Source organism: Thrips palmi, unplaced genomic scaffold (genome assembly GCF_012932325.1).
Source record: "Thrips palmi isolate BJ-2018 unplaced genomic scaffold, TpBJ-2018v1 HiC_scaffold_4, whole genome shotgun sequence".
NCBI classification, from domain to species: Eukaryota; Metazoa; Arthropoda; class Insecta; order Thysanoptera; family Thripidae; genus Thrips; species Thrips palmi.
The window spans coordinates 11882367-11894207 of NW_023144631.1; the positions used below are offsets into that span (position 1 = coordinate 11882367).

At 42.3% G+C, this 11841-nt stretch overlaps 1 protein-coding gene across 2 annotated transcripts; it reads left to right on the forward strand.

Annotated features, from left to right (window-relative positions):
• Positions 1–198: 198 nt before the first annotated feature.
• Positions 199–11264, forward strand: LOC117649721 (lipase member K-like; the record flags this gene model as incomplete). Of its 2 annotated transcripts, XM_034392702.1 has the most annotated exon segments (7): positions 199–385; positions 543–657; positions 2791–3040; positions 6262–6411; positions 7024–7108; positions 7218–7363; positions 10943–11264. In XM_034392702.1, coding segments are annotated over 7 exon segments (1095 nt in total), but the record flags the coding sequence as incomplete, so codon positions are not given.
• Between the last annotated feature and the right edge of the window lie 577 nt (positions 11265–11841).

Here is an 11841-nt window from a genome sequence, read left to right on the forward strand (position 1 = left end):
GAACAGTTGGCAGACTCTTTCTTCGCATATCTCCTGTATCTCCATTAGTATGACTTGAAGCTCCCTTTAAACTTCACATCTATGTTGAAACGAATATGACAAAATGACACGTACCTTTTGGGCATAGTGTCACATTTGTTTGAATGTGAAAATCCCCCGGAAGAGACGCTGTTTTTGGACGAATGCCGCACATTTCAGGACTTGGAAGCGGAGAAGCTCGGCTTTGCCGGTGAGAACTACAACGTGACGACATCTGACGGCTACGTCCTTGGAGTGTTCCGAGTTCGCAGCAGAACGTGCGCCTCGTATCGCGCTGTGGTTGTTCTCCCACCCGGCATCCTATCCAATGCGGCTACCTTTATTTACATCAAGGAAAACAGTCTAGGTTTGTTCTGTTCCCACGAAATACAGATGACGTTTATAAATGAACTCCGTACCGGGAGTATTTGAACTTCAAAGGTTGGAATTTGCATGTTTCTCTTACATGTCTCATGTCAGGTAGAATCCGGGAGGTTCAACTAAGCTAAGGATTCTGCTTACAGTGTACCGTCTGGCGCGGCGATGCTTCGACGTTTGGCTGATAACTTTCCGAGGATATTTGTTCGGACGAGAAAACTTGCTTCTGAGCGACACGAGCTCTGAATTCTGGGACTTTTAGTGAGTTCTGACCAATAGTGCTTTACATTACTGTGGCAAAAAGGTACGGAAAATTCTGTCAATTTTTTTGCCAAGACTTTCTGTAGCCCCCTTATTAGTTTTCTCCGCAATCTCTTACAGTATTCTCGTTAGGCCCGTTCAGTCTTCTCCGCAGGACCTTACAGTGTTCTCCGTCTCCGTAGGACTATACAGACTCCAGTCTCCCAGAACCTACGGAGAAGGCTGTACGGGCCCACGGAAAATACTGTAAGGTCCTACGGAGGATATGGGCAAGAGGGCTACGGAGAATTACCACAAGCTGTTAACAGAATTTTCCGTAGCTTTTTGTCACAGTGAGGGTATTCTCAGCGTGTCACCACAAGTGTTTGAACGTATTCCGCATGAAAACGGAGACGGCCACTCTTAGGAACTGACTCAACAATACACACTAAAGGCCTTAGGACAGTATTTTGTCCAACGAGTTATGCAATTTTAAGCACATCCGACTATTTTGTTTTCGCTAGTGACAACCTACCAGACCGTACACGGATAATTGGGTCACAAGTGTGCCCAAGAGGCAGGCTTCAAACCTGACGAAGTAGAGCATATGCAAGGTACAATATTTTTAGTTTGATTTACTTAAAAAAACTTCGTAAATCACGTTGTATTTTCTTTAGAAGCTCACGAATACTCTAAACACCTCATACGACTCATTCTACAGAAATGTTACAATTTCGCAGTTAGAACCGTGAAAAAATAAAAGTTGTCCGATTTCATTCATATTGGGCTTGTTTTTCTTGTTTCGGCATGCAGAATGCGAAACGATATCAAGCGTCACACTTTTCGAGAAAAAAATTTTTCTCCACTGAAATCATAGGGGAAATGTCTACGGAGTTTACATAAATTGACGCCTACGGAGTTTACATTTTGAAGCAAATACCTGGATTGCAGCCGTATGAGTTGGAACAGTAGAACGCGCATACACAGCTGACTAAAGGACCACCAAAGCATTGTTTTTATCCACAATTCGAAAGTTTGACGCACAGGGGATCCGTGGCAAATCGGGTACGGAGTTTACATACAAAAAAAATACGCGACCCCCTTTTTGAAATTTGGGTACCAATTAGATGCTAGCCATTGGACTCACATCCTTCAAACTTGGTGGCTAGATGTGTTTTTTCATCCGGAATCCATTGCAGTCTTCAGATTGAGGCTGTGACTTCCCGTTTGTCTCCTGTAGTGCCAAACTCGTTACAGTGCACATGTGGATTTTAGGGAAGTAAAAACTTCGGGACAAAAGTTAATTCTGTGCAGGCTCAAAGCTTCAAACTTTTTACTAAAGTCAGTGGGATTAAGTTAAAGTATAAAAGTGCCTTAGCAAATAGAGCCGTCGGGAATGATTGTCCTGCGTCTCGTTTAGACATACGAGAGGCGCAAACTTAGTGAACTACGCATCGGGACAGCCACGGAGTTTACATTTTGCACCTTCCGGAGGCCACAGCCATCTGAAAACCTCAGAAACTTTCAAACCCAATAGTGGATCATTTTGAAGCACAAAAAGCACCATCTCACCGCGCAAACCGCGTCTTTCTAGGACAAACCGTTTCGTCACAAAGGGGCAGGGACATCAAATTGTAACATTTCTGTAGAATGACCCATACCAGCATGCTACTTTTCTTTGTGTACATTAGTTGATCCAGGAAGCGGAAGAAGGGGTTAAGTCGAGTTGATTCAGTGACCTCTTATCAGTCTATCACGTAAACATGAGTGAAAATTTGGTCCAAAAATAAGTGTGGTGCGATAAGTCCCATCCTCTTGCATCTATTTTTAGATGACATTCCCCACTTGTTCTCCCACCTGCAAGGTTAAGGCCTTGCAAAATTGGACGGTTTCAACTCGACTTACCCCCTTCTTCCGCTTCCTGGATCAGTTTGCAAGGAGCATATGCAAGGTACAAACTATATCGTTTGCGCTTTGTAACCAGAAGAAGTAGTTCATAACTGATGAAGTATTTTCTTTGTATATTTGTGTATTCTAAAAAAAATACTAAGTAATGACAAGCTACTTTTCTTCCTAAGGCCTGAAATAGTTTCCGAGGTTGTCAGAGTATTGCGAGTGTGGTGCGGCTTTAGAAATCTGCTTGACCCACTGCAGCGCGTACCACTGGGGCTCTATCGACCTGCCGGCCCAGCTCAAGTTCGTCTCCGAGAAGACCAACAGCACCAGGCTGCGCTACATGGGCATGGACCAGGCCGGCACCGCGCTGCTCTTCATGAACCACGTGCACGGCCAGCGCTACCAGCGCCTCCTGGCCAGCACCTACCTGCTCGCTCCCATCGGCTACCTCGGCCGCCTCAGCTCCACGGCCTTCGCCACACTCGCCCTCCTGCGCGACGTCCTCACGGTAACGGAAAAGGAATTTGTCGAACTTTTCCGAAAGTTCACTCAAATTTTGTATGTAGTTATTTGTGCGTAAGCAGACAGAACCCATTTGCTGAACCCATTTAAATGGGCACTTTTCATGCAGCCATTTAATTGGGTCCAACCCATTAATGGGTGTATAAATAGTACCCATTTTAATAAGTTGCACCCAGCCTGATCCATCGCAAAGTGTCCAAACTCAGACTAGACTTTTTGTTTTGTTTTTACAAAAAAGGTTAGTCTGACCTAGATGCACGTCACACACCAAACTTTCGACGCTGAATGAATACAATTGTGGTGTCTGACTCCCTATCGCTCGCGAATTCGTGCGTTTTACGCGCGTTCTCAATTTTGTGCAAAAGTTATATGCACACAAATACGTAGTAATTAAGTGTATTCAGATTCTTTGTTTGGCATGACACTACATGTCAACATCGTAACATAGATGTTAGGTAGGCAAGTTGCTAGGCAGGGACACTCCACTGGGATAACTGTAGCGTGCACACTATTCTCCTGTGGAACTTCTTTGATGTCTTCTCTACACAGACTCGTATTGACTTTGTATCTCTTGAAAAACAGTTTTTGTGCAGACGTTATTATTCTCCCTTCTACAAATCGAAAAGCGTACATTGTATGCTCTACCTGGACCATACCTGCAACCCATCTTCTAGAGCCATCTTGAATGTACCTACAAAACTTCGTCCGAAAAGCCGCACATTCAAATCTTGGAAGTCCCGTGCCTCTCATTCCTGCATCTCGGTTAACAAACCCTACACTCTCAGCCTGTTATTGACTTTTTGTCCTTTGTTAAAGAGTATTTTACACAGCAATAAAAAGTACTATTTCGTCAATATCTATGTAAGATTTCGTTCGTTATATTGACTTTAAGTCAATTTGCTACTGACAAAGAGTCAATACGCAATTGACTTAAAAAATAGTAAATAATTGATGACAATTTAGTCTTTATAGTGAACAATATAGTACATGGTTACAAAGGAAATACTACATATTATTGCTGCTTAAAAAACTACGTAAGCAAAGGACAAAATGTCAATAATGGTGAGAAAAAACTCAATACGAGTCTGAGAGTGTATGTAGCCTATATGCACTAGTCAGTGCAGACTTAGCAGGCGTGCGTCAGCTGCAGCGTGCTCGCGGGCATGCACCAGGTAGAGCGTACAATGGACGCTTTACGATTTGTAGAGTGATAAGAGGGCTACGGAGAATCCTGGCAAAACAATTAACAGAATTTTCCGTACGTTTTTGCCATAGTGGCTGCTAGCGCACGGACTACATGAAACATGTCGTTCACACGCTAACTTGAACAGACAACTCCTAAGCACTAGATGTATGCTTCGCACTCTTAAAACCTTACGAAGTATTTTGAGCATACATATAACAAACTAAAATACTTTGTTATACGAAGAAATAGTTCGTGAATTACGAAGTATTTTCTTTGTAAGCTTACGTATGCTCAAAATACTTTGTTATACAAACTAATTTTCTTTGTAAGGCCCAAAATAGTTTGTAAGGTTTTCTCAGTGCGGTTGCGTACATGACTTTCATGGCCTGGCAGGTACGCGCGATCCAGAGCGTGCTTGCAGGCATGCTCCAGGCAGTGCATACTATATTCGCTTTTCTGTAGAGTGGTCATAATGCATTGCGCCATCACGTGCTGCTCACTGAATGTACTTATACAATTTTGTATTATTTTTAACCACATACGCGCAAAATTATGTGAGACCACGAACAAAAATTGTACAAAGGTATTAATTAGTACACTGGTAAAACTAAAGCGTAGTATTGCCTACTGTTTTCAAGCGTAATCAGTTTACACTGTGGCAAAAAGCTACGGAAAATTTTGTAAACAGCTTGTGGTAATTCTCCGTAGCCCTCTTATCAATATTCTCCGTAGGCTCTTACAGTATTTTCCGTAGGACCGCACAGTATTCTCCGTAGGACCTTACAGTGATCTCCGTAGGACTATACACTCTGCAAACTGAAATGTGTGCATGGCACGCTCTATTTGGAGCATGCCAAGAAGCACGCTTTAAATTGGAGCGTGCTTGGCAGGCACGCTCTAAATTGGAGTGTGCTTACCAGGCACGCTCTAAATTAAAGCGTGCCTGCCAGGCACGCTCTAAATTAAAGCGTGCCTGCCAGGCACGCTCTATTTTAAAGCGTGCTTAGCAAGCTCACTCTAAACTACAGCATGGACGGCAACCACACTCCTGAATGCTCGTAATGGCTTTTTTTTTTTAATGATTTAAGAAATATGTACAAATGCAAGGTTTCCATTTTATACTTTAAAAAAGCAACATTTCAAGACTTGTCGAACATACACTGTATGTGTATTTCTGGATGAGAAACGTTTTAATTGTTTCCTCTATGGTTATTGAAAGAAACCTTCCAGGTCTAACCCGTTGTACAAGTACATCAATAGTTGTGAAAATAGCTGAGAAGCTTTGTTGACGTAAGACACATCTCAGCACTAACAAGACTTGAAATGTTGCTTCTTTAAAATATAAAATGGAAACCTTGCATTTGTACATATTTCTTAAATCATTAAAAAATAAAAGCCATTACGAGCATTCAGGAGTGTGGTTGCCGTCCATGCTGTGGTTTAGAGTGAGCTGGCTAAGCACGCTTTAAAATAGAGCGTGCCTGGCAGGCACGCTTTAATTTAGAGCGTGCCTGGTAAGCACACTCCAATTTAGAGCGTGCCTGCCAAGCACGCTCCAATTTAAAGCGTGCTTCTTGGCATGCTCCAAATAGAGCGTGCCATGCACACATTTCAGTTTGCAGAGCAGTCCTCCAGGTCCTACGGAGAAGACTGTGCGGACTTACAGAGAATACTGTGCGGCCCTACGGAGAATACTGTAAGATCCTACGGAGAATATTGATAAGAGGGCTACGGGGAATCCTGGCAAAAAAATTAACAGAATTTTCCGTACCTTTTTGCCACAGTGTACGCTTGAAATCAAGCGTAAAAGGCCTATCCGCCAAGATTCCCCCTATGTAAATGCATGGGAGAATTTCTAGTCTATGCTTGATTTCAAGCGTAACGTCTTCAAGCGTAACTTTATGCTTGACTCAAGCATAGAGTTACGCTGTAGATTTGCCAGTGTACCCAGGAAATTTCCTGTGTACTACATGTAAAGTGCAATCGGTTGACGGTGCCTTCTGTCATGTATTTTGAAACAGGCCGCTGGAGCACTGACACTGCACAACGAATTTGCCCTCATGAACCCAGTGGTGCACTCGGTGTTTTACAACTTGTGCGGCCGCATCTCTCCCATCACGTGCTACTACCTTTTCCAGCTTCTTGGCGGACAGACAAGGGAGCTCAACTACGTGAGTTGGCGAATGCAAATTGCCCCTATACACTGAGAAAGTAAGAATCATAATCATAACTAAAATTTTGGGGCGAGGAATTCTTTATCACCCAAATTTGGGTGAGAAAGGTTTCCTCGCACAAATTTGGATGAGGGAGGAAACAATCCTCGCCCAAATTTGGGTGATAAAATGTACCTCGCCCTCAATTGGGTATTGATCATGACTTTTTCATTCTCAGTGATAACACAATAAATGCTAAGTGAAATTTTGTACGAGACATCACAGTATTTTGTGCACACGAACCTTTCGTTCGAAAAACTGCAACTATCCAGTTAATGTGGCGAGAAAACAATGCTGATTTCGAAAAAAAAAATTCTGACTGGATAACCTGATTCCCGCACGGCAAAAACGGAACCTGGTTTTCCCAGGAAGCCAATGGTGAAGGTATAGGCGATTTCCAGGAAGTTCCTGGGAAAACCAGGAACCGTTTTTACCGTGCGGAGAACTTCATGTGTTTAGCCTCAGGGAGATCTCGGAAACCCTTTCCCATTGTCTGAACACGATAAGGAAAAAATCTAACAAAATGTCATGTAAGTTTGTCGTATTGGGAATGAAGTTTCTTTGTTTCAGCCGTTTTTCTATTATATTGCTCGGAACACACTTGATAGCACATCGATTACTGCCTTCAACTATTATCTTCAACAAGTTGGCAAGAGTACGTATTAGAGTTTCCCTATCCGAAGTCATATCTTTCTGTGATTCCATGGAGAATGGTAATACATAATTAACTTATTCGCGGCTCATGGTGTCAATGTTTGACGCAGTCAAATACATGGCGTATTTCGACTACGGCCCGACGGAGAACATGAGGCGATATAACCGAACCACCCCAGAAAATGTTAACATAGCTGCAACAACTGTGCCATGCTCTTTCTACGCCTTGGGCAGCGACACCGTGACCGTACCGCAGGTGAGATCAGAACGTGACCAGCAGGTTCGCTACACACTAAATGTCATGGGACTTTTTTTTTGTCCCACGATTTATGCAATAGACTATTCTAGTCGTGGCTGAATGAAGAACAAGAAGAATCACAAAAGCGTACTTTTTTGCACTTTTACTTCAAATGCTTAAGTCCCCTTGCTTGGTAGAAGTTAATTCAAATATTTTCTACACTCTAAAAAAAATGCTTCTTAAATTCCATAATCTGGATTTGAAGTTAATTGTAGAACAATGGATCTTAAATTTCATATCCAAAACGTTCTTAAATTTCATAACTTGCTGTTCTTAACTTTCAGAAGTGGTTTATGAAATGTAAGAACTAGTTTATTAATTTTCAGAATCTACGTGTTTTGAAAATTCACATTTGGTTATGAATCTCTACAACCAATATTATGAAACATGATAATAGTTTCATTACTGCCCACAAAATGTGTAAATAAAACCTTCATCCCTTTCGTCACGAATATGTTACAAATGATGAAATCTCAGACAGCAATGACTTCTCCCGAGAGAACGTGGCGCCAGCGTCACTCCCATTGGGAAGGCACTTAAAAAAAATGAAGGACTTACTAACTATCTCTGCAAGAGGCCGTCTTCCTCCTGAGAGACATCTCAATCCACTCCCGGACTCTGTATCAGAAAGCGGATCTTGCGTGCACCCAACCTAATGGCCGACCGCAGTCGCCAGCGAGTGGCAACTTGGACAAGCGTTTTTCTCGACTTAAGTGTAATATTTTGTTTAAAACTGAAAGCCAACGGCTAGGGCTGACACTTACTTAGGCAACTGATGATATATCTATCAAAAATTATTTACTTTCGTAACATAAATCGGAAATACTTATTGGTGAACGGGCACGGCGCTCCAAGCGCCACCTAGCGGCAGGTTTGTGCAACCTGACGTCAGGCGGCTGACAGTGGACCATACCCTTACCCACAGCTCACCTTTTACAAGGTAACTTAACAATAGACGATGCCAAAATGCTTTGGAGCGCTACGTTTATTTTCAGCTTCATAATAACATCACTTTAAATTTCGCAAGGATTCAAAACCATGGCTCATCTACATAAGTAGTTCTGAGTTGCCGCGATTTTCAGAGACAAACCCATTTCAAGTTTTAATGAAGAGGTCAAAATTATCTTAAACCAGATGCTATAATGGGGCAGATCAAGATACAAAATAAGTTTAAACCGGCTTTAACGAATCGTCCAGTGCCAAATTCTATTAACAGTTTGACGTCACATGAGCTTTTCTTTACTTTTCTCTGAGCAGCTTTGCCGCCTTAGTCATTCTGCCGTTTAACAAGCTATTCGTTCCACAACTAATCTTGTCGCTAAAAAAAATTAGCGATAAATGTGTCGCTAAGTTACGACAAAATTTTTGTCAGTGTAGGACTCCTACCTGAGCGGTTCGGAAAATGTTAACACATGCCGATAAAAATGAAAACTTCACCTATTTATTAATTTACCATGAATAAAGGACTAGGGAGCAGGACTAAACGGTTAAAAATTTCAGAACCTTGCTCTTAAATCGGCAAGCGTTATAAACTTTCAAAGCGAAAATCTAGATTTTAAGAACCGGAGTTATAAGTTACTCTGTTCTAAAAATTTATAACCAGTTAATCTTAAAATCCATAACCCAAATCTTAGGTTTCATTACACGATCTTAAATTTCATACGAAGGTTATAAAAATTGAGGTTTAGAACGTAATTATGAAATTTTAGACTCCTTTGGATATGAAATTTCATTATTTTTTTAGAGTGTAGTAAATGCAACATATTTCATCAAATATATTCACTTTAAATGCCCTAAATAGCGTCTTTTGTGATTCTTCTTGTTCTTCACTCAGCCACGACTAGAATAGTCTATTTGAAGCACATCCGACGCTGATGCAATTTTGTTCCGCTCTGGCGACACATTTTGTCCGACGCCCGCTGCAAATTGTACTTTCACTAGACAATTTGTCCCGCCTGGCGGACACAAAATTGCATCACCACCGGATGTGCTTGAAATTGGATAATTCATGGGACAAAAAAAGTCCCATGACATTTAGTGTGCACCGCCATCACAGTGTCTGGAAGTATAGGCACAAGAATCACTATGAATCTAGAAAGTTTACATGGAAGTAATTGTTTTTACAGTCGATACTGAGCCGAAATTTCGAAATGTGGCGGCGCTTTCTATTTATTTTGAAGGTTCAGTCGCCAGAATATTCAGATCGAGTTCCTTCGGGAGACTTCGGGAGAAACGACCGAAATTTTACGAATTTTACGTTTAACTTTATGACTGGAATAACAGCAGTTTGGGCCTTTTCTTCAGATTCTGTTTAAAATTTGGTCAAAAATGGAGCATTTTGCCACAAATATATTTCGAGGGGTCCTATTCAAAAGATCTTATTTGGGCGTTCCCCCAAAACAATCTGACCTTAAACGCAGGCAAATTTCACTCAGTTCGATCATTTGAGACAGCTACAAATCACTGAAAATAAATTGGTGATACATCTCACTCTTTGAGGGGTGAGACACGATACATTCGTGTACGACCTTTTTTTCGGTGATACATTTTGTATCGCCGAATATAGGTGAGATGTCTCATCCTTTGAATTACAGTGATCAATATAATTTCTGATTGAATTCACTGAAATGTAAAGATAAAAGATCAAAGAAACCAATAATGCGTGCAGATATATATTCCGCTTACTCTCGTGCCCGTCCGAAATGGTCAAACTGAGTGAAATTCGCCAGCGTTTAAGATAAGATTGTCTTGGGGGGAACGCCCTTATAAGATCTTTTGAATAGGATTCCTCGATTTCTAGGGCAACAAAATTTTACTTTTTAAGATCCTTGAATCGGGGCAGCGGGTCAAGGTCACACGAGCCAAAGTCCCGAGTGGTAAAAGCGTATGAGGCGGGCTAGGGTTGCCTATTTGTGTAGTCAGTTTTCCTGCTATTCTTCTTAAGAGGTTTCGACAAACCTAGTGTCACAGTAAATGTCTTACGGTGAAAGGCTGCTCCAACATATTATGGTGGAGACTTTCTTCATAATACCAACGAAATTCGTCAAAATATCTTTAAGGTACAGTGAATTCTCAATGGTATGTTACGAAGTCAGCTGCACCACCTGGAACATTTCCACCATAATATGGAGAATCTTCACTGTACATCATTTAGAGTGTAGTACACCTTCACGCCGGTGCGAGAACCATGTTCTCGTACGCGAAAAGACCAAATGCCGATACGAGAACATGGTTCTCGTCGTGAGCTGTTACCGTTCAGGACATCTAAATCAGTTGGGGTTACTCGTACCGAAAATGCGATCCCATATTCGGAATCTACGTAAAATGTCTAACATTTCGGCTAAAAATTTAGGTCTCTAGCATGTAATTTGGCACGAGAACCATGTTCTCGTGCCGGCAGTGACGGATCGCAAACACGAGAACCATGTTCTCGCATCGGCATTCGGGCTTGTAGCGTACGAGAGCATGTTTCTCGCACCGGCGTGAAGGTGTTAAACTATATTTCCTACTTTAATCGAATTTGCTCTGCTTGTCCAGGACGTCCTCGACACATGGAACGCCTTGGCTCCGTCTGCCCGGTCCTCCTACGAGGTGCTCCCAAATTACAACGGCGTCAGCCCTTTCGTGCCGGTCAACTCGGAGGGCATTTACGGTCCAATGATCCGCCGGCTGGAGGCAGATCTCACGGGGATTCCGTAAACTCGGGAACTGAACGGACGCTTCCTAACCTGGTGAAGAAAAATTGCTTGTTGTGCAGATCGCTTTGGCTGATCTACGCTGCAAACCTCGAATATATAAAATTAAAACGAATATGAATTGCTCTGTGCGAGGAGATTCGATTTCCGCGCAATCACACCAACTTTTTATTGTAGTTTGATTTTTCCCTCCATCATAAATTTGTAAGAGGAAGGAAGGAAAGAGGAATAAGTAAACACTGGGTCTCACGTGAACCCAGCCCACTGATAATGGCGCACGTGGTCCCTGACGCACGTGCGTCGCTGGACCAGTTTGGCTCGCCGCCTAGCGATGGTCAAGGTTTCTTCTAAAGAGGGCCATGCCGAACCTACCGCGTTTGACGTCAGCACATGTTTTTGTATGAAGCGCAAGGAAAAGAGAGGTGCGGCCAGCTCCGTCTCCTGCGGCCACGTGGTTCATCAAACTCGATTTTGAGCATCGTTGCCGATTATGGACCTGGTAGAACTCGGCCCAGGAATGCATGATTTTCAAAGGGGGAGGGGGGCGGGCACTTCGAAGATCCATCCAGGCTACCGGGGCTGGCAATCGCGTACGTACACAATAGACCCTTTCAGCCCAGCCTCATTCAAACTGCAATAACCACTGTGTATATTTTACATTAAAAGAAACTGTATCACTATGTTCTGCAAATAAATAATCGGCAATATAAAAATTATAGCTATTTTTTTTCCAATACTTTG